The sequence below is a fragment of the Erythrolamprus reginae genome, chromosome 6 (genome assembly GCF_031021105.1).
Source record: "Erythrolamprus reginae isolate rEryReg1 chromosome 6, rEryReg1.hap1, whole genome shotgun sequence".
Classification (NCBI taxonomy): domain Eukaryota; kingdom Metazoa; phylum Chordata; class Lepidosauria; order Squamata; family Dipsadidae; genus Erythrolamprus; species Erythrolamprus reginae.
The window spans coordinates 98,425,802-98,447,484 of record NC_091955.1 but is presented as its reverse complement, the minus strand read 5'-3'; the positions used below and the strand labels follow the sequence as shown (position 1 = coordinate 98,447,484).

General features: G+C 49.7%; 1 protein-coding gene across 3 annotated transcripts in view; it reads right to left on the bottom strand.

Annotated features, from left to right (window-relative positions):
* The window catches only part of SHANK3 (SH3 and multiple ankyrin repeat domains 3), a 208,342-nt gene that overhangs the window by 149,791 nt on the left and 36,868 nt on the right, over positions 1–21,683 (bottom strand). For all 3 annotated transcript variants that reach the window (XR_011559400.1, XM_070754596.1, XM_070754595.1), the window contains exon 2: positions 13,700–14,234. Coding sequence is in view for 2 of the 3 variants with exons in the window: in XM_070754596.1 (XP_070610697.1) it covers positions 13,700–14,116 (417 nt within the window). In the remaining variant the exon portion in view is untranslated. The remainder of the gene's footprint in view (positions 1–13,699; positions 14,235–21,683) is intronic.

Below are 21,683 nucleotides of genomic sequence, written 5' to 3'. Positions count from 1 at the left end.
CTCCCTTTCACTACCCCAGTTAGACCAGCCTGGAGGAACTCTGTTCTTTTGGAGGAGATTAAGTGGCCCTTGAACAACGTGGTCAGCTGTTGGGAAGACGTGGTGGAGACAGGAAGAAGGCAGGCAGTGGGCCACCAGAGGGTTCAGTCCTGGGCTCTTCAACATACTCATCAATGACCTAGATCAGGGAATAGAGGGGGAACCAAGCTGGCAGGGGTGGCCAACCCCCTAGAGTAGGGGCAGGCAACGTTGGCTCTTCTATGACTGGTGGACTTCAACTCCCAGAATTCCCAAGACAAACATGCTAGCTCAGGAATTCTGGGAGTTGAAGTCCACACGTCGTAGAAGAGCCCACGTTGCCTACTTCTGCCCTACCTCAATGTCCAGTAGCATCACTATTTTGAACACAACGGCCCAATATATTTTCAAACTATGGCTGCAACGCATGAACCGAAGAAGGATCCCAACAGTCACCTGAGTCTTTGTGGGAGAAGGAAGCGGAGGGTGGGGCCGTATCCGCAGGTGAGTTGTTGGCAGGCAAGAGGCGGGTTCTGTAAACTGCTGAGAGAGGGGGGGGGGAAAAGAGCCACGAAGCGCCATACAAGTATATGTGCTACGGCTACGGCTATTTTAATATTGTAAGCTGCCTAGTGACCCGATGCCACTGATGGAGAACCCATGGCACGGATGCCACAGGCGGCATGCAGAGCCACATCTGCTGGTACGCGAGCTGCTGCCCTAGATCGGCTCCAACGTCCACATGGGTGCCGGCCAGCTGGTTTCTGGCTTGCACAGAGGCCTTGGGAGGGTGGTTTTGGCTTCCAGAGAGCCTCCAGGGGGGTGGGGGAGCTGTTTTTGCCCTCCCCAGACATTGGATTATGGGTGGGGGCACTCGTGCATGCACAAAAGCCCATGCCCTGGGGAAAAAAAGGTTCACCATCACTGCTCTATGCTAAGAGGTCAGTAAGGGGCGTGTATAAGTGCACTAGAGTGCCTTCCGTCCCCTGTCCTATTGCTCTCCTATATCTCCTATTCCTTTCTTCTATCTCTTCTTCTATTCTTTCATTGATATGTTCTATTACTATACCTTCTTTTCTATTATTTCTTAGACATATTTTTCTCTGAGTATCTCCTCTATAACCTTCAACATGTATTTTACTATGTGTCTATAGATATATACCCACTAAAACCCTCATTGTGTATTGGACAAAATAAATGAATGAATGAATGAATGAATGAATGAATGAATGAATGAATAAATAAAATCGAATCGAATCGAATCGAATCAAATCAAATTCTTTATTGGCCGAGTGTGATTGATTGACATTCAAGTAAACCAATAAATGTATTTCATAAACTTTATTTTACATTTCGTAAATAAACGAATACATAAATGCCCCTTCTGGTGGTCTCCCCAGCCACTCCTGCTCTGGGCTTCTTTTGGGGGGCAGCAGGGGGGCGGGGGGAATGGATCCTTTTTGGGGGGGCTGGTTCCTTTCCTGTCCTGGGATTGCAGTGCCCCCCCCCCATGCATGTTCAGTACATGAGGCGGCTGTGGGAGGCTCCGTCGAGGGTCTCCCCGGGGAGCCCTCCATGAAAGACGGAGTTAATCTTAGCCCCGGCCATCAACCCAGATTTTAATAAAGGCCTCTTCTTCCTCCTCCTCCTCCTCTTCCCCCTGGGGGGCTGCAATCGAGAGCCCCAGTGCCGCACATCACACGATGGCCCACGATTCCTGCGCTGGGGCTGAGTTATGGCTCAATTATGCGCCCTCGGTCTCTTCCAGGCTCTGGAGAGCGGTCAGGTTGCACGATCAGGGCTTTTCCATCCTTTTCCTTCATCCCTCTGTTTGACACAGAGAGAGAGAGAGAGAGGGAGAGAGAGAAACAGAAAGAGAGAAGAAAGAAGAAAGAAAAAGGAAGGAAGAAAGAAAGAAAGGAGAAAGGGAGAAAGAAAAAGGAGAAAAGAGAAAGAGACAGAAAGAGTAGAAAAAAGAGAAGGAGAAAAGAGAGAGAGAGGGAAAGACAGAGAGAAGAAAGAAAGAGAAAGCAAAAAAAGAAAGGAAGAAAGAAAGGGAAAGAGAAAGAGAAAGAAAAATAAATAAAGAGAAAGAGAAAGAAAAAGAAAAAGGAATAAAGAGAAAGAGACAGAGACAGAGAAAGAGAGAAGGAGAGAGAAGAAAGGGAGACAATCTAATTACTGCGCCACAAGGAAGGAAGGAAGGAAGGAAGGAAGGAAGGAAGGAAGGAAGGAAGGAAGGAAGGAAGGAATAGCATTAGCCTTTAGACTTATATCTCGCTTCCCAGTGCTGTTCCACCCCTCTCAGCCTCTTGCCCCCAACCATCTGGGTCCTCATTTGAGCCCCCTCGGAAGGAAGGACGGAAGGCTGAGTCAACCTTGAGCTGGTGGTGGGATTTGAACTGCTGAAGTACAGCTAGCACTTTAGCTGAAGGAGCCTGCAGTGCTGCACTCTAAACTACTATATCCACAGTATATTTGTAATAAATCAAGGGAACGGATGAGGCCCCCCAGCACCGTGTGTGCAGGACAGATGAGCTGAGTGACCTTATCCGAGGGGCCATGCCACCCAAAAACAATGGCCTTTCATTCTGTCCTCTTTTAGCAGGCGCCCAAAGCCACCCAGGCCTCCTTGTCTCTTTCAGCCCAACTGGAGCAGAAGGAGCTGGGCTGAGCCGCTGCCTGGCTGGCACGTAGCCAGAGGCCTGCAGGGGGTGGCCCCATCTGGAAGAGGAATTGGGGTGGGGGGGGGCTGGCCCCCCTCGTCTTCCCAGTGGCCCCCAGAGTGCAGAGCGGCTGGGCTCTGGTAGACTCAGAATTACATACGTCCACAATTGGGCCCAAATTTCTGTTGCTAAGTGAAAGAACCTGTGAAATAATAATGAATACTAAGGGGTTTGCCCCAGTGCCCCCCCGCCCCCCCCCGTCCCCTGCCCTAACGATTCTCTCTCCCTAGTGTCATGCATATGAATATTATGAGATCTTTGTATACCACCAATGCACACTTGACAAAACAAACAAACAAATAAATTAAATTTGTATCATTTGTTTACTGTGCTTATTGTTGTTGTTGTTGTTATTATTATTATTAATAATAAATACGTTTTGCTCTATTTTACAACCTTTCTCGACACAGTCTGTAAGCGAATCACTGCAGTTGGTGAGTTTGTAATCTGGTGGTTAAGTGGCCGTGGGGATCACAGGACTCCCGGGATGCCACAACAGTCATAAATATGAGTCGATTGACTGACTGACTGATTGATTGATTAGATTTCCATGCCGTCCTTCTCCTGAGACTCAGGGCAGCTTACAACAAAACACCTAGTTGCCAGGTCCCTGAATTTTGATCGGACGACCCTGGTGGTAAGTGTGAAACTTCGAATGGCCACTAAGCGCCCTGTTGTAAGTCGCACTGCCTGCTTTGTGGCTGGAAGGTGATGTTCGGATGACTAGGTTACCTATAAATCGCCTACAGAGAATATACATAATTTATATCACCACACAGACCGGTTGGGCACTCGCCCGCTTTCTATTATGTTTTTAATTTCGTGTAATTGCCTTGTCTTTTGTCTTGTCTTGTGTATTTATATATGTAAATAAAATTTATATATATGTATATTAAAAAGAGAAGGTTCCTGAGTAGACCAGGGACGGCAAACTTCTGTTTTCTTCTTGTGGGCCAACAATGGGAGCACATGGGCCTCCCCACCACAGGCGCCGCACTCTGCATGTGTGCATCTCCACAGACATGTTGGGCCAGTGTCCCCCGAAGCCCCCGGAGTGCAAAAAACGGCCCACCTGGTAGACAGACTGCAGGTCTCCCATTGGCCCATTTTCGGTCCTCTGGAGCTTCCCTGAAAGCCAAAAATCGGTGGAGGGTGACAACGGTCTTCCCTAAGGCCAGAAATCAGCCGGCCAATGCGTGCATGTGCACTAGGGCAGAGATAGGGCATCATCGTGCGTGCCCTCTGATGTGGCTCCGCGTGCCACCTGTGCTTCGCCATCACAACCCTGGACCATTTCAGATGAATGGGTCCTTTGAATAAGTTGACCCTTCTTCTTGCCTCCACCGAGAGGGGCTTTGCTCCCCAGGAGGCAGCTCCCCTCCCCCACCAGTGCCCGCAGAGCTCATGTGTGCACGGATGGAGAAGGCAGGAGTCGGCCCGAGCGCAGAGGATTCAGAAGTGAAGAGTTTTCAACCAGGCCTTGAGCAGGATCCACGGAAGGCCACCAAAGGGAGGGAGGAGGGAGGCAGGGGGCCAATGGGCCAGCCAGGACCTTTCCACCTAGGGCAGTGATGGCAAACCCATGGCACAGGTGCCACTGGTGGTACACGGAGTCCTATCTGGTGGCGCGTGAGCCGTTGCCCTAGCTCAGCTCCAACTAGTAATGGGTACGGCTGGGATTGGAATTCCGGTAGCGGAAACTGAGATGCCCCGATGCGTCTCTGAGATTTGGCTTCTGTGCATGTGTAGCAAGTGGAATCATGCACGAGGGGAGGATTTGAGACCCTGGTGAAGGTCGGGTCACCCTGGAAGGCACCGAGTCGCAGCTGAAGGTTGGTTTCCTTCATGGGCTGGCAGGTTACACAACGCAAAGCGCAGAGGGAAACGGACTCTCAGCCATTGAATCCTTCAAGGAGAATAAAGTCCAGTGGAGCTGCGAGAGAGCCACACGGGACTGACTGAAGAGCTGACCATCTTCCAAAGTCAGCCAGCTTTTAGAGCTTTTAGAGCCACGTTTCTCTGGCTTGGATGTTTTAAGAGAAGTGGACTCCAACCCCCAGAATTCCCCAACCAGGATCGCTGGACTTACGCTCATCCAACCCTCATTGCTCTGTCAGAGAAACCCATCCATTTCCAGCAAGATGGACCACAGGAGCAGTTTTGGTGCAACCCAACAAGACAGACACAGACTTCAGAGGACAATCAGAACTGCAGAAAAAAACAATACTGCACGAGTCCAAAAGAGGGCTGTGAAAATATTGACTGACCCCTCACATCCTGGACACAAACTGTTTCAACTCTGACCCTCAAAGCGTTGCTATAGAGCCCTGCACACCAAGACAACTAGACACAAGAAGAGTTCCCTGAACGCCATCTCTCTGCTAAACAAACAATTTCCTCAACCGTCAAACTATTTACTAAGTCTGCACTACTATTGCCACTAGTTTTTTCTCACCATTCCCATCATCCTTTTCCTCCCACTTATGACTGTATGATTGTAATTTGTTGCTTGTATCCTAAGATTTTTATTAATATTAATTGTTTCTTCATTGCTTATTTGAACCCTATGACCATCATTAGGTGTTGTATATATCATGTATATATCATGATTCATGACCAATGTCTCTTTTTCTTTTATGCACACTGAGAGCATCTGCACCAAAGACAAATCCCTTGTGTGTCCAGTCACACTTGGCCAAGAAAGGATTCTATTCCACTCTAAGAAGAAAAACAAGAAAAAGTTGGTTTCCCCCCTTCTTTTGCCTTGTAAGGGAACAAGGCTGCTTTTGCCCTTTGGGCCTCTTCAGCAAGGAGCTCTGGCTACTTTGCTTGACCTCCAAATTGAGCCCAACTTCCCCCTTGCTTCACTCCCCCCTGGAACCTGCAACCTGGAGAGAACCGGTGCCTGGACAGAGTAGTGGAAGGAAAGCTTGCAAACCGAACACAACGTGAAGAGCTACAGATATCGGGGTTGACTTAGGCTTCAATCCAGCTCTATTTACTGTTGTTCACTCTTACATCTCTGTTATCTTCACCTTACAACTTTTTATTTCTTTTCTGAGGTTTGCATAACGCGGTTAACTCCCCAAAGGGGAGGGAAGGTGGGGACACACACTACACCCGATGAACATAGATAATACCTGTCTGGAACCCGCCTGCAGCAGCCTTCTCTGCCCAGTCACCTTGTTTTCTGAATTCACATAACCGGCTCCTTTGCCCCACGGCCACCTGGACAGGAATTGATTAGGTTTGGACTGTGCAGAGATGAGCAGGCTTGCTATAGAATTGCAGAACAATCAATGTTATACCGCGTGGGGAAAATGGTATATATGAAAAGAATAATAATAATATGAAAAGAATAATAAGAATAATAAATAATTAGTACTTGTAAATATTAATATAAAATAAATAACTAATATAAAAGGTAAATATTAAAGCAAAAAGATTAGTGATAAGATAGTTGGATAAGAAAGTATTGAAATTGATATGAAATGTAAATGAATAGTAATTTGAATGATTTTAATGTCCTTTATGTGTTTGTATTGTTTAAAAAAACCTAATAAAATTATTTTTTTTAAAAAAAGAAATAGATTAGGTTTGGATTTGTTGCACATAAATTTTTTAGCTGACCTAGCTGCAAAGACATCTGGATGGCCACAAGGGGGCAGGGAAGAGGCAGCTTCTTGTAACAGTTTGCTGCCATCTGGTGGTGATTCAGATTTTGGCCCTCTTGAATGGATGAATCACCAGAGACAGTAATAGATCTTCATTAATGACCTAGATGATGGAATAGAAGGAGAACTAACCAAATTTGCAGATGACACCAATAATAATAATAATAATAATAATAATAATAATAATAATAAATTAGATTTCTATGTCACCCCTCTCCAAGCTGGTGGGAGTAGCCAATACCCCAGAGAACAGGCTCAGGATCCAGACGGATCTTGACAGACTTGTACAGTGCACTCAAAAAACCCCCAAAATGAAGTTCAATGCAGAGACAAGTAAAATCCTACACCTAGGTAAGAAAAACCAAAATGATACATATAACCTGAGTGAAGCCACACTCAATAGCAACAACTGCGAGAGGGATCCTGGAGTCTTGGTGGACAACCAGCTAAACAGGAGCCAGTAACGTGCAGGGGCAGCCAGAAAGGCCACTACAATCCTGAGTAGCAGAGGGATACGATCTAGGACTAGGGAGGCACTCATGCCACTCCGTGAAGCCTTAGTTCGACCACACCTAGAGTCCTGCATCCGGTTTTGGCCACCACACTACAAAAAAGACATTGAAACCCTAGAGCAGTGATGGCAAACCTTTTTTTCCTCGGGTGCTGAAAGAATGTGCGCACGCACTATCACGTATGCGCAAGTGCCCACACCTATAATTCCATGCCTGGGGAGGGTGAAAACATCTCCCCCAACCCCCGGATGCCCTCTGAGGCTGGGAATGGCCTGTTTCCCAATTTCTGGTGGGCCCAGTAGGCTTGTGTTTTGCCCCCCCATAGGCTCTCCGGAAACCATAATGCCCCCCCCAGAGCCTCTGGGTGAGCCAAAAGTCAGCTGACTGGCACACACATGCACCTTGGAGCTGAGCTAGGGCAGCAGTTCCCGTGCCAGCAGATATGCTCCACGTGCCACCTGTGCCATAGGTTCGCCGTCACTGCCTTAGAGAAAGTGCAGAAGAGAGCAACCAGGAGGACCAGGGGACAGGAAACTAAAACATACAAAGAGTGGTTGCAGGAACTGGGCGTGGGCAGTCTAGCAAAGAGACCAGAGGAGACACGATGGCAGCCTTCCAATACTTGAGGGGGCTACCACAGTGAGGAGCATCAGAAGGCCAGACAAGCAATAACGGATGGAAGCTGACCAAGGAGAGATTCAACCTAGAAACAAGGAGGAACGTTCTGATGGTGAGAGCGATCAACCAGTGGAACAGAAGTTGCCTGCGGAGGTTGTGAGAGCTCCAACACTTTCAAGGGGAAGTTGGACAGCCATTTGTCCGAAATGATGTAGGGACTCTGGCTTGGACTAGATGACCTCTACAAGGTCCCTTCTAACAGATAAATAAAAGATCTGGACTTGGAAGCAGGAGGGAGAAAATAAGGAGCGGTGTTAATCCTGGAACAGACCGCGAATAAACCAGGTTAGCCCCCCCTTCCATTCTTCCTGTTGAGATACAGCAGCGTTTCCCAACCTTGGCCACTTGAAGATATCTGGACTTCTGCAAATGCTGGCTGGGGAATTCTGGGAGTTGAAGTCCAGATATCTTCAAGTGGCCAAGGTTGGGAAACACTGAGATACAGCAACTGTCCCATCATCTTGATTCTCATCAATACAAGAAAGAAAGTCTGGGGCCCCTAAAATCCGAAACTAGGCCAGGTGGGCGAGTGGGTGGGGGATGCAGGTGGATCACGAAGAGACACACAACACACGGGGCGGATGGTGGGTAGTGGTGGCCTGTCCTGTCCTGGAGCTCTCCAGGGTCCTGACCGTCCTCGCATCTGCCAAGAGTGGCCAGTGCAGCTTCTCTCAGCCCTCCACCGCTTTGGCTTTCTGATTTATTCCTTTCCCTATTTACAGGACTGGCCGTCCACCAAGGCAGCCTGGCAGGGGACAGAGATGAAGCTCAGAAGCAAAGTCACCCTCCGTTACAAGGATGGAAGAAAAGAAAAAGAATTGAGGCTCTAAAAAAACCACACCCCACCCCCTCCCTCAATAAAGACCTTTATGGCTATTCTCGGTCATCATCATCCAGGACAAGGTTGACCCAAAGATGCTTTTTTCCACAAGGAAACTGGACTTTCTTGGGTGTTTTTTTCCCTGGAAGACGTTTTGATTCCCATCCAAGAAACGTCTTCAGTTCTCAGAAGGTCTTGGATGAGAAGCGAAAGGTCTTCAAGGAAACCACCCAGGGAAGTCTGTCTGTCTGTCTGTCTGTCTACCTACCTACCTACCTAACCACCCACCCACCCACCCACCCACCCACCCACCCACCCACCCACCCATCCATCTAATAATTCTTTCATTCATTCTTTCATATTTCTAGGCCGCCCTTCTCCTTGTGGACTCGGGGAGGCTTACAAGAGTAATAAGACAAGCTAAAAATAGAATACAATTAAAACATTAGAAAAAATATATAAAACCCAGTATAAAACAATCAATCATCCCTCATTCATACAAATGACTGGAGCGGAACTGTCACTCAGAGTCCCCAGGCCTGCTGGCATAGATGCGTTTTTAACGCCTTTCGGAAGGCGAGGAGAGTGGGAGCAGTACGAATCTCCGAGGGGAGTTGGTTCCAGAGGGCTGGGGCCACAACAGAGAAGGCCCTCCCCTGCAGACCCGCCAGTCGGCATTGTTTGGCTTATGGGACCCAGAGGAGGCCGACTCTGTGGGACCTAATCGGTCACTGGCACGTGTGAGGGAGGCAGAAGATGGTCCTGTAAGTAATCTGGTCTCATGCCACGGAGGGATTTATAGGTCATAACCAACATTCAGAGACCGACCGGAAGCCAGTGCAGCTGACGGAATGCCGGACTGAAGTGGGAATACCTGAGTACGCCCAACACGGCTTCAACGCCTCCCGAAAAGAGGACCAAGAGGTGATGCTGGAACTACTAGCCATCTTTCCAGAGGACACTTAAAAGCCACCAACCCTTCCTCTCTCTCCTCGCCACCCCATCTAAGACACAGCACCAAGACCAGCCCAATTCCCCCTTCCAACCTCCGACTGCCAAACGCACCCCCCCAACCCTCCGGATGAACAGAAGGGGCCACGTGAGGTCAGGGAGCCTGGCCAGCTCCCCACAAGGAAAGGGAATTTGGGGGGGGGACACACCCCAGGCAGAAAAACTGAACAGGTTGCTCCAAAGTTAAGTGAAGAGCAGAGTTGGAAGAAGAACCTTTGAGGTCTTCTAGTCCAACCCCCTGCTCAAGCAGGCGACCCTGGACGAGACCGTTTCAGACCAATGGTGGCCTAGGTTGGGCAACACTGCACTCCAGAACAATGGAGGCTTCAGGGCTTGAAGGCTACCAGGCTTTGGGGATTCCCTTGTGGGCTGTTCTGGAGTTTAATCTCTGGTCACAACTGGCACATGGAAGCTCAGTTCACACAGCAGCCCTTTCAACCCCCTCCCCAAGACACCCCCTTTTGTCTGGGACTGTGGGGGCCCATTGGTCCCCAGGGCCCATAGCAGCTGAATCAGGTGAGGGGGAAGCGAGGGAGTCAGGGTCAACACCAGGGCCACCTGGGAGCTCTGGGCAGGAAGAGGAAGAGAGAGAGAGACAAGAGACAGAGACAGACACACATGGAGAGAGAGAAGAGGCAGAGACAGACAGAGAGAAAGAGAGAGAAAAGTCAGAGACACACACAGAGACAGACAGTAAGAGAGAGAGGCCTGTTTAAATTCAGTTACTCTGGATTTATCTACCACGTCTGCTGGAAGTTTGTTCCAAGGATCTACTACTCTTTCAGTCAAATAATATTTCCTCACGTTGCTTTTGATCTTTCCCCCAACTAACCTCAGATTGTGTCCCCTTGTTCTTGTGTTCACTTTCCTATTAAAAACACTTCCCTCCCGAACCTTATTTAACCCTTTGACATATTTAAATCTTTCGATCATGTCCCCCCCTTCCCTTTTGTATGGTCTTCAAAAGTGAGGAAGCTTCTTGCACTGGAAGCCAAATGTTTCCAAGAGGGGGAAACCCCCCCCCCTCCCATGAAGGTGAAGGTGCTGGTCCCCTCCGAAGCCCCCTGCAGCCTGGGGCCATTTCCACCCCCGTGTTTCCCACCCACCCAAGAGGTCCGGCAGAGTTGTGTCTGGGCAGGGAAGCCGTTTCGCAGGAGGTGCAACTGCTCCATTGCATGAAAAGCTGCACCTTCCGTGGGGCTGGGGGGGTTGGGGGGAGCCCCCTCCTCAACACTTCCAGGCTGTGTGTCCGGGCTGTGGTATTACAAGGCCCCTCAGCCATGTCTTTGTGTGGCTTCCACGGATTCAGCGTTTATGCCTCGTTTGTGGACCGCCCGGGGTTGCCCCTTTTTCTGAGCAAATGAATAGATAAATAAATCCATAAATAACAGGGCTGTGCTCCCTCCCACGGCAACATTTGCCATCCCCTGCCCCCCCTCGAGCTCCTCTCCTCCCAGAAGGCTTTGAGCCCCCCACGAATGCAGCTGGGAGGGGGGGCAGGCCTCTCCACGGAGGGCCAGTCGGGCCGAAATCCAACAGGGGCAGCCCGACAGTTCTACAGGAGCCCCAAGGGAAAGGCCCCACCCGCTCCCACGCCAGAGAGTCTGCCTCTAAATGCGGAGGCTCACAGCCATCAGGGCTGGCCGGGTGGACCGCAGCCTGCTCCAAGGGGGGTGGGAGGAGGGGGGGGGGGGCTCATGTGATATTAAATTTGTGAGGGGTCCAACCTGCTTCTTCTTCTCTGCCTGACACACAGCCAGGAGGGAGTCTGAGGAAAGGAGGGGAGGGGGACACGAGCGGAGGCTTCTCCCACCAGCCCAGCCCAGAGGGAGGGAGGGAGGGAAGGAGAGAAAGGGAGGAGGGAGGGAGGGAGGAGATGAAATGAAAGATAGGAAGGAGGAAGGAAGGAGAGAGGGAGGGAAATAGAGAGGAAGGAAGAAAGGAAAGAAGGAGATGAAATGAGAGAAAGGGAGGAGAAAGGGAGGAAAAGAAGGAAGGAGTGGGGGAGGGAGGGAAGGAAGGAGAGAGGGAGGGAAATAGAGAGGAAGGAAGGAAGGAAAGAAGGAGATGAAATGAGAGAAAGGGAGGAGAAAGGAAGGAGGGAGGGAGGAAAAGAAGGAAGGAGTGGGGGAAGGAGGGAAGGAGGGAGGGAGGGGATGTAAGAGGGAAGAGAGAGGGAGCAGAGGGGGAAGGAAGGAAGAGGAAAAGAGGGGTCTCACTGGGGGAGCCCAGGGAAGGGCCAAAGGTCCCAGGAAGGGAAGGGAAGGAACTGGCCCTTGTCCACAGGCTCTCTGGCCAGGAGGTGGTCCACAGCTTCTCTCGGCCAGCCAGAAGGCCTGAGAAGGGCCCGGAGGAAGACAACCAGGCCCAGCTGGATCTAGTCGGGGGAGCTTTCCCAGACCCCATTCCCCCCCAGGCAGACCCCGGATCCTCCACCTCCCTCCCTCCCCTCTGTCCAAAGCCCCCTCCCACCTCCCCCCCAGTGCCCTCCTTCCAACTGACTGAGGAGTTTCCCCCTTGCAAAAATCGGCATGCTGAGACTTTGCCAAGCTTCCCAAGAACCACCGAAGGGCGGGCGGCATCGTGACCCTCCGACCGAGCGGCCGCAGAGGTTCCAGGGACAGGAATTCCTGCCTGCACCCCCACCCCCCACCCCCAATTCACCCACCCAGGTGGGGCAGTTGGGAGAAACGACCCCCACTGCCAAGCCCTGCAGGCCCTGGACCCCCCCTCTGCCCACCCCTCCAGTGGACCTCGGCTCCTTAGGCTGGGTGGCGGATGAAGGGGCCGGAGAAGGGAAGTGGGCCAGTGAGTCCCCCCCGGAAGCCCTGGCACCCCATTCCAGGGCTGCTCCCACCCCACTTGGAGTGAGACCCTTACTGAGACCCCGGAAGGCAGGGCTCCCCTCCCCAAGCAGAACCCACAGGGACACCCCCCCCCCAGGCAATTGTGCCCACCACCCGGTCTGGGTCCCTCAAGATTGCTCATATATCATATCCCTCCCTGGAACATACACATACATAGATATAGATATATATACACACACACACATATACATACTGTATATATGTGTGTGTGTATTCGCTATCAGCAGAAATATGTTACACATACACACACACACATATATATATATTCACCACGGGTCTTGGAGAGAGGCAGGATAAAAATCCAATTAATAATAATAATAATAATAATAATAATAATAATAATAATAATAACGATGATGATGGACAGTAGAGTTTTAAGGTGAATATTATAAGAATGGAGGCTATTTAAGTGTCTATACCAGAAGATTCCTCACTTATTGGTTAATGGTTTCTTTTTTCTTGCTGTTGTGTCTTAGGTGTCTTTTATCAATAACAAATTTTAAAAAAGCAAAGACTGCTCTCTGCCCCCCCCCCAGCCCCATCCAGCAAAATCTCCCCCAGCATCGCTCCCTGTGCCTTCCAGCCAGCTCGGCATCCCAGCCCCCCAGCATTTGCAATGGGGTGCACACACACAACTCACTCACGACCCCTAGAGCCCTCTGGCTGCCGTCTGGGGACAGCATTGGCCCCTGGGCCCCCCAGGGCTGGGCCTCCGACCTCAGGGTGCCCCCAGCCTGCTTTGGCCCCCTTCCACCTTCAGTGTCCAGCCAGAGCGACCGAAGGCCTCCCCCCCACACAACAGGGGAGCCTTGCAACCCCCCCCAAACAAGACAGGGAGGGACCCTTTGTGGCCCCTGATACACACCCCACCCCACACCTTATAACCGGGGTCACATGGAACCTCCCGCCCAATTCTGGGCCCTTCCTTCCGGAATACAAATCCCATCACTCTTGGCCAGTGTGTCCAAGCTCCGATGCCCCTTCCAAGACCAGCCTGCCCCCTCCTCTCAAGAAAGACCCCCCACCCTTCTTCCCCCCCCCCCCTTGGACTCTCTGCCCCACCTCAGCTGCCCAGCTGCTGCCAGATGCCCCAGCAAGGGGGGGTTGAGGGGGAGGGGAATTCTCCCTGGAGGAGCCCTCCCCTCCCCTCCCCTCCCCATTCTTCCCAACTCCCAACCCTCTGCCCGCATGCAGCCCCCCCAGCCTCTGCAGAGTGGAGGGAGGGAGGGAGGGGGGCTGCTGGGCCCCCTCCCCAGGGATTGCAGCCACGTAAAAGTTCAGCCAGCAGCCATTCCACAGGCGGGGGCAGCTGCAGCCGGGGGGTGGGATTCCCTGCGCCCCCCGGGCGCTGTCCAGGGTGCTGCCGCCGCCCCCGCGCGCCCCGGGCACTCACCGTCTGCTGGAGGTCCGGGATGCCGACGCGGAGGACGCGGGCGTTGGGGGCGGCCGGCTCGTCCATGCGCCCAGGCGGGGGGGAGGCCGGCGTCTCGGGGGGGCAGCAGGGGCCGGGGCCGGGGGCGGCGGCGGGAGGCGTGATGGTATCATACAGGGTCTCCCCAGGGTCGCCGTTCACCACGCCGGCCTGCTGCAGCTGCGGGCAGCGGTGCGGAGACGCCTCTTCCTCTTCTTCTTCTTCCTCCTCCTCTTCTTCCTCTTCTTCTTCCTCCTCCTCCTCCTCCTCTTCCTCCTCCTCCTCCTGCTGCTGCCTCCGCCGCCGCCGCCGCCGCTCTTGCTGCTGCTGTTGCTGCTGCTGCTGCGGCGGCGGCGGCTCCAGAGACTCATGGTGGCCGCTGGCCGGGCTGAGAGGCATCCTCTGCGCGCCGGGGACGCGAGCCTTGCGCGCGCGCCGGAGAGAGGGGCCGGGGGGGGGCACGGGCAGCGCGGCTAGCCGGCGCGCATCGGCCCCTGGGACGGGCGAGGGGAGGGGGCTGCAGCCCGGAGGGGACGGGTGGGGGTGGAGGGGGGGACGGGAGGGAGCCCAGGATGGCGCGCAGGGAGGGGAACGCAGGATGTCCCAGAGGGCAAGACACAAGACGCACAGGTGGACGACAGAGAATTGGAGAGAGAGAGAGAAAGAGAGAAAAGAGAGATTGTTTAATAATGGTCAATAACATCCCCCACCAAATAATAACAATAATACTTTTTAATTACTTTTTTATACTTTGTTCTGTTAATGCAAACTATAATTCTATACTTGTTTGACAAATATAATAAATAAAAACAAATAAAAACTTTTCAAAAGTCCCCAAGCCCCCTCCCTCCCAAGGGTTACAACTGGCCAGGTGTCCAGCCAGCAAATGCTTCTCTTTCTCCAACCCCAAAGACCCCATGGGGCAGGGGTTCCCAACCTTCCTAATGCTTTGAACCCTTAATGCAGTTCCTCGTATTGTGGTGACCCCCAACCATAAGCCTAGTGCCAATTCTCCCCACAGAGCTTGAAGCTGATTGGCAGGAAGGTCAGAGGGACACTCTCACTGTAAAGCCTGATTGGTCGGATTATAAAAATATATTCCAAGGTGCCAGAATGGAAACTTTCTTTCTATGGGAAATTCGTCTTTCCCCTTTTTGTCTTAGGCTGAGAACCCCTGCTGTAAGAGGTCCATTGATTGATTGATTGATTGATTGATTGATTGGACTTGGACCAAGGGGGCAGTCTGACATACCACCAACAGGTGCCCCTTTGCTCTGAGCATGGGCTGAGGGCTTCATTGGGTCCTCATGTCTGGTTTGGGGTTAGACTAGAAGGCCTCCAAGGTCCCTGTTTATTAGGTTCTATTTCTATGCCGCCTTTCTCTGGAGACTCAGGGCGGCTTACAACAATAAAAACAAAATGCAATGCAAGATAAAAAGTGAAACCCAACCTGACACTAAAACTAACAATTAAAACCTCTACAATATAGAAGTGTGATTGCACACACAAGGAATTTATCTTTGGTGCAGATGCTCTCAGTGGACATAGAAGAAAAGAGACATTTGTCAATCATCTGCTACAATGTCCTTTCTGTCAATGACTACTTCAGCTTCAACCACAACAACACACGAGCACACAACAGATACAAACTTAAAGTAAACCACTCCAAACTCAACTGCAGGAAATACGACTTTAGTAAGTTGATATATGGAACTCACTACCAGACTCTTTGGTATCATCACCAAACCCCCAAAACTTTACCCTTGGACTCTCCAAGGTTGACCTCTCCCGATTCCCAAGAGGTCAGTGTGGGGCGTGCATAAGTGCACCAGTGTGCCTTCCGTCCCCTGTCCTCATGTTTCTCTCTTACTAGCATCATGTATATAAACATTGTTATATCTTTGTATACCATCAATACATACTTGACAAAACAAATGAATGAAATAAATAAGTAAAAATAGAGTCCTGAGGTCCAACACGGAATGATGGTCACAGGGGTCAAAGAAGCCACCAGGAAACAATTCATACAAGCAACAAGTTACAGACATGCAGTCGTAAGTGGGAGGAGAGGGGTGGTAGGAACGGTGGGAAAAAACTAGCAGTAATAGTAGTATAAAAGACCCCTATAATTAAAATCCCTATAATATAAAAAAACATTCATGCAGCAACAGTCACACTATCACATCTGCAACCGGAACTGATGTGAAGCTCAACAGCCAACACAGGTAAGTTTTTAAAGCCTTGCAAAAGGCCAGGAAGGGGGGGGGGTTGGATATCTGGAGGGAGTTGGCATCATTCCATGCCCACCCCCCATGGCCTCCGTCCCACCTCCCCTGCTTGGTCCTCAAAGCTCCAACTTTTCTTGCTCCCCAAGAAAGAACAAGCCAGCTTTATTTGACACCTGTCGTATTTTCTGAGTATAAGACGCACCCTTTTCCTCCCTAAAAGAGGCTGATAATTAGGGTGCGTCTTATACTCTGAATGTAGCTTCCCCCCCCCCCCCCAGCCCTAACTATCTGCTAACAATCTTCCCAGCTCTCACCTTGCAGGCTCTTTCATTGCTTCTCTCTGGGAAGAATGTTTTCCAAGCCCTTTGCAGGGTTTTTTTCCATTACTCTAACCTGCTCTGAGTAAATTTCTTTCCAGCCCTAAACAGGTGCTAACGATGTTCCCAGCTTTTACCAGTGTGCAGGCTCTTTCATTGCTACTCTCTAAGAATGTTTTCCAAGCCCCCAAGCAGTGTTCCCTCTAATTTTGTTTTGGGGTGGGCGGAAAAGTATAGTGTCTGAGCGGCAGTCCCTTCAGGACTGGGTGGCACAGAAATAATAAATAAACAAACAAACAAACAAAAAACCCACCCTGTTTTGCCTCAGAGAATTTCAAAATAAAATACTGTACTGTGTGTCTATAACAGTGAGCTCATAATAGGGCAACTCTATCAATATCAAAATGCCACTTCAATAGTTGAGCTAGTTTCAAACTAGATTTTGATTTTCTTTCTCTCTTCCTTACTCCCATTCTTTTTCTTTCTCTTTTCCTTCCTCTCTTTTTTCTCTCTGTTTCTCTCTCTTCCTCTCTCTCTCCTTCCCTCTCACTCGTTCCCTCTCGGCTTCTGGGCAGGTTTGGAAAACTCTGAGTTGATGATGATTTTTAAGTGAGCCATGGCTCACTGCTCAGCTTAGAGGGAACTATGGCCCCAAGTCTTTGTAAGGTTTTTTTCATTGCTGTACTAGCTCCAGATGTTTCTGTCCAGCCCTAACCAGGTGCTGACGATGTTCCCAGCTCCTACGTTGCTCTTTCGTGGTTTCTCTCTGCAAAGAAGAATGTTTTCCAAGCCCTTTGCAGTGTTTTTTCCATTGTTCTACTTGCTCCAAATGTTTCTTCCCAGATGCTAACGATGTTCCCAGCTCTTACTGGCTGCAAGCTCTTCCATTGTCACTCTTTCCAAATAAAGTTTTTTTTAAAAAGCCCTTAACCAGGGGAGGAAATAATGTGCTGGCCAGGTGAATACCTGCTAAGCAGGCTCTTTTCTCTATTTATCTCCCCCCAAAGGTCCGTGGTGCTCACTGAGCCTGTGTGTTTCCTTGCAGGACGTTTCATGACCCCACTAGGGAACCTCATCAGTGCTGTTACTTATAGCGTTGTCCAGTTTGGGTCATGAAACGTCCGGAAGGAAACAGTGCAAATGCTTCTGCTTTTTAATTTCTTTTTTTAAAAAAAGGACTTTATTAAACATTTAAAATAGCACGGCCGAACCAATGGTCAATATTCAATTAACAGACACATTAAACATTAGTTGCAGTTTGAGGGCATCACTTTATCCTGATTCTTCCCTTTATGTAAGATTTGTATCAGCTAAATGTATCTAAGGTAATTTATTCTTTTTTAGTTACATAATTGTCTTCCTCTGTGTGCTTAGGCCAATTCCATACACAAAAGAGAGGGAAGGAATTGAAAAGAAGAAAAGAAAAGGAGAATCGTGTAGCCAACCGTTCCGTTGACTTTACACATTTGAGCAACCTATCATTTAAGGGCATTTGTCTGATTGACGGGTTCTCAATCGGAATGTAGGTATTTTATATAAGTTAAGCTATATTTATTGTGATTAATGTACATATTGTTTGATAATAGAAACAGAGAAACCTAGAAGATTGTGGGCAGAAAAAGACCTCCTGGTCCATCTAGTCTGCCCTTGACTATTTCCTGTATTTGATCTTAGGATGGATCTGTGTTTATCCCAGGCATGTTTACATTCAGTTCCTGTGGATTCTTCTTTCCTTCCTTTTTTCTCTTCCTTCCTTCCTTCCTTCCTTCCTTCCTTCCTTCCTTCCTTCCTTCCTTCCTTCTTTAGGATGGATCTATGTTTATCCCAGGCATGTTTACATTCAGGTCCTGTGGATTCTTCTTTCCTTCCTTTTTTCCCTTCCTTCCTTCCTTCCTTCCTTCCTTCCTTCCTTCCTTCCTTCCTTCCTTCCTTCCTTCCTTCTTTAGGATGGATCTATGTTTATCCCAGGCATGTTTACATTCAGTGACTGTGGATTTACCAACCACATCTGCTGGAAGTTTGTTCCAAGCATCTACTACTCTTTCAGTCAAATAATATTTTCTCACGTGGTTTCTGATCTTTCCCCCAACTAACCTCAGACTGTGTCCCCTTGTTCTTGTGTTCACTTTCCTGTTAAAAACACTTCCCTCCTGAACCTTATTTAACCCTTTCACATATTTAAATGTTTCGATCATGTCCCCCCTTTTCCTTCTGTCCTCCAGACTAGACCTACTAATCTGCTGGTTGGTAATGTAGTGTCCATTATCTTCCGTATATATAAAACAGTTAAAGTAAATTTGTGTAGTGTTTCTATCAATTGGTGGTGTAGCTGATCTGTTTTGCATTTTCGAAGGGGCCCCTTGGTTTGAGTCTTCTTTTAAATTTGGCACCCATCTTTTCTGGTTCAACCAATTGCGTCACTTTTCTGCTTTTTAAGCCATGGTTTGTAGTTCAGCACAACGGTGGCTTATTTAACTCACTTTGTGTATTTCAATTTATTTATTTATTAGATTTGTATGCCGCCCTTCTCCGAGGACTCGAGGCGGCTCACAGCATATAATATAACAATACAGTACAATGGCAAATCTAATTAAATTTAAAATTACAATCTAAAAATCCAATATTTAAAAACAATCATACCAATTCAATCATACAACATATATCTCACTTTGTTGGCCAGGGGGCTGAGACCTATTTGCCCCAAGCCTGGCGATATAGGTGAGTCTTAAGTCTCTTACAGAAGGCAAGGAGGGTGGGGGCAGTATGAATCTCCGGGGGGAGCTGATTCCAGAGGGCCGGGGCCGCCACAGAGAAGGCTCTTCCCCTATGGCCTGCCAAGCGACATTGTTTAGTTGATGGGACCCGGAGAAGGCCAACTCTGTGGGATTCGTGCGGCAGAAGGTGGTCCCGGAGATATTCTGGCCCGATGCCATGAAGGGCTTTATAGGTCATTACCAACATTTTGAATTGTGTCCGGAAACCAATCAGCAACCAGTGTTGGAGAAATATGGGCATATGCCTGGGAGGGGCCCATGACCGCTCGCGTGGCTGCATTTTGCACGATTTGAAGTTTCCAAACGCTCTTCAAGGGCAGCCCCAGGTAGAGAGCGTTGCAGTAGTCGAACCGCAGGCTGCCAAGAGGGTGTATAAGGATTCATATCAGGCCCAGGCTCCCCAGCGCCCAGCCTTCTGGGCCCTCCTGGGTGATTCCAAGCACACTCCAAGCCCCCTGGCTGCCACGGTGCCCCCACAAAGAAGGCGCTCTTCATTCACACGCTGGCTCAGCAAATGAACCTCCCTGAAGTTACATCCAGGCTGGGAAGGAATGTGCCTGGATCCACCTGCTTGGGCTGGATACAAACGCCCGGCCTTGGTCCATTCGCCTTTGGCGTGTTTTCCTTTGTTTCACCCTTGACCGGTTACTTATTTCAGTAAAAGGAAACCCCCAAGCCCACTTGCAAAATAAATGTGGGGAAAGGATGACACCCACGGAAGGATGGGAAGAGATTGTTTGGGTTGGAAACAAACCACCTATGGATTATATTTGTGCTCATGTATTATGAATCCCATTTATACTCAGACGTTGCATCTAATGGATACGTCCGTCCATCACGCAACCCCGCCTGCTTTGCTTCGGCAGTGGAACAACAGGTGTGAGAGTGTTTCTTCACAAAGTGCCTCACCCCCACTCCACTTTTGTTCACAACTATGCAATAAAGCCACACAGTTGGCGTGTGCCAGGCAGGGGGAGAAGCCACAGCAGAAGCAAAGGGGCCCTCCATCCCCCAACCTTCCCTCGGATTAATTAATTTTTATTTTATTTTATTTTATTTTATATTTTATTTTATTTATATTTTATTTTATTTATATTTTACTTATATTTTATTTTATTTTATTTTATTTGTTCAATACACAATATTACACAATGAGGGTTATAGAGGATATAGTCAGGTAGAATGTGTTAAAGGGGGAAGAGAGGAGAAAATAAAGGCGTGAAATATAACAGTGAGAGGATAGCAGGAAAAGAGAGAGGGATGGAAGAGAAGATATAGGAGATATAGGAGAGACAATAGGACAGGGGACGGTGGGCACTCTGGTGCACTTATGCACGCCCCTTACTGACCTCTTAGGAACTTGATGAGGTCAACCATGGAGAGTCTAAGGGTAGTGTTGGGGGTTAGGGGATGATACTACAGAGTCTGGTAGTGAATTCCATGCTTCAACAACTCGATTACTGAAGTCGTATTTTTTACAGTCAAGTTTGGAGCGGTTAATGTTAAGCTTGAATCTGTTGTGTGCACTTGTGTTGTTGTGGTTGAAGCTGAAATAGTCTTTGACAGGCAGCATCTGATCTTGTGGGCAATACTTAGATCTTGTTTGAGGCGTCTTAGTTCTAAGCTTTCTAGGCCCAGGATTGGAAGTCTAGTCTCGTAGGATATTCTGTTTCGAGTGGAGGAGTGAAGGGCTCTTCTGGTGAAGTATCTCTGGACATTTTCAAGGGTGCTGATGTCTGAGATGTGGTATGGGTTCCAAACACAGCAGCAGCAAAGGGGCCCTCCATCTGCCAAACTTCCCTGGGACAATGTCAGGCCTAGTAAAGCCACCGAGGCCCATTTCTGACAGCTGCTGAATTGTAAAGAGTCCAAAGTGGACGAGAACCATGAGAACAAATTGCGATTTATACTTCTCCTTTTTTTAAGCCTGTGGTGAAAACACCAACGGCAAGAGGGTCTTGGCCTGATCTCAATTCCTGTTCCACTGATCAACCGTTCTGACCGTCATGAATTTCCTCCTAAGTTCTGAGTTGCTTCTCTCCTTGTTTAGTTTCCACCCATTGCTTCTTGTTCTGCCCTCAGGTAGTTTGGAGAAGAGCTTGACTCCCTCTTCTTTCTTCCTGGCTTCCTGGCTCCAAGTTGGCACCAGAGCTGAGCTCTCCTGGGCCTCGGCCCAGCAACATGGGTCCCGACTCATCCAATCCGCCAGCTTAAGGGCGAGTGACAAGGGCTGTGGGGAGGTTTGTAGGTCGCCTCCGTTGGTTCCTGCCCGGCTTCCTCCCGTTGCCAAACGTTGTTTTGTCAAAGCTGCGAAGAGCCAGAGCGAAGTGGCACCTCACAGCCTGCCTGGTGAGAAGGGGGGGGAGGGGGAAAGAGCTTCCTGGGAGGGGGGGTGAGAAGCCGGGGGGGGGGGGGCTGGGGGAGTGATGAAATGTGGCGTGTTATGTAAGGGGCAATGCGCAGGGCCCTTTTCGGGCCAAGGAACAGAGCCCCCCCCCCCAGCCAACTCGCCTTGGGAGAAGAGGGGGGGCTTTCCTCAGCCCAACAAGGGCCCAGGGTCCAGCAGGGAAGCTGGACTTTCCCCCAAGGGTGTGGGGATCACTATTGGGTTACTACCCGGTATGTGCCACACTGTGCACTGGTAGCG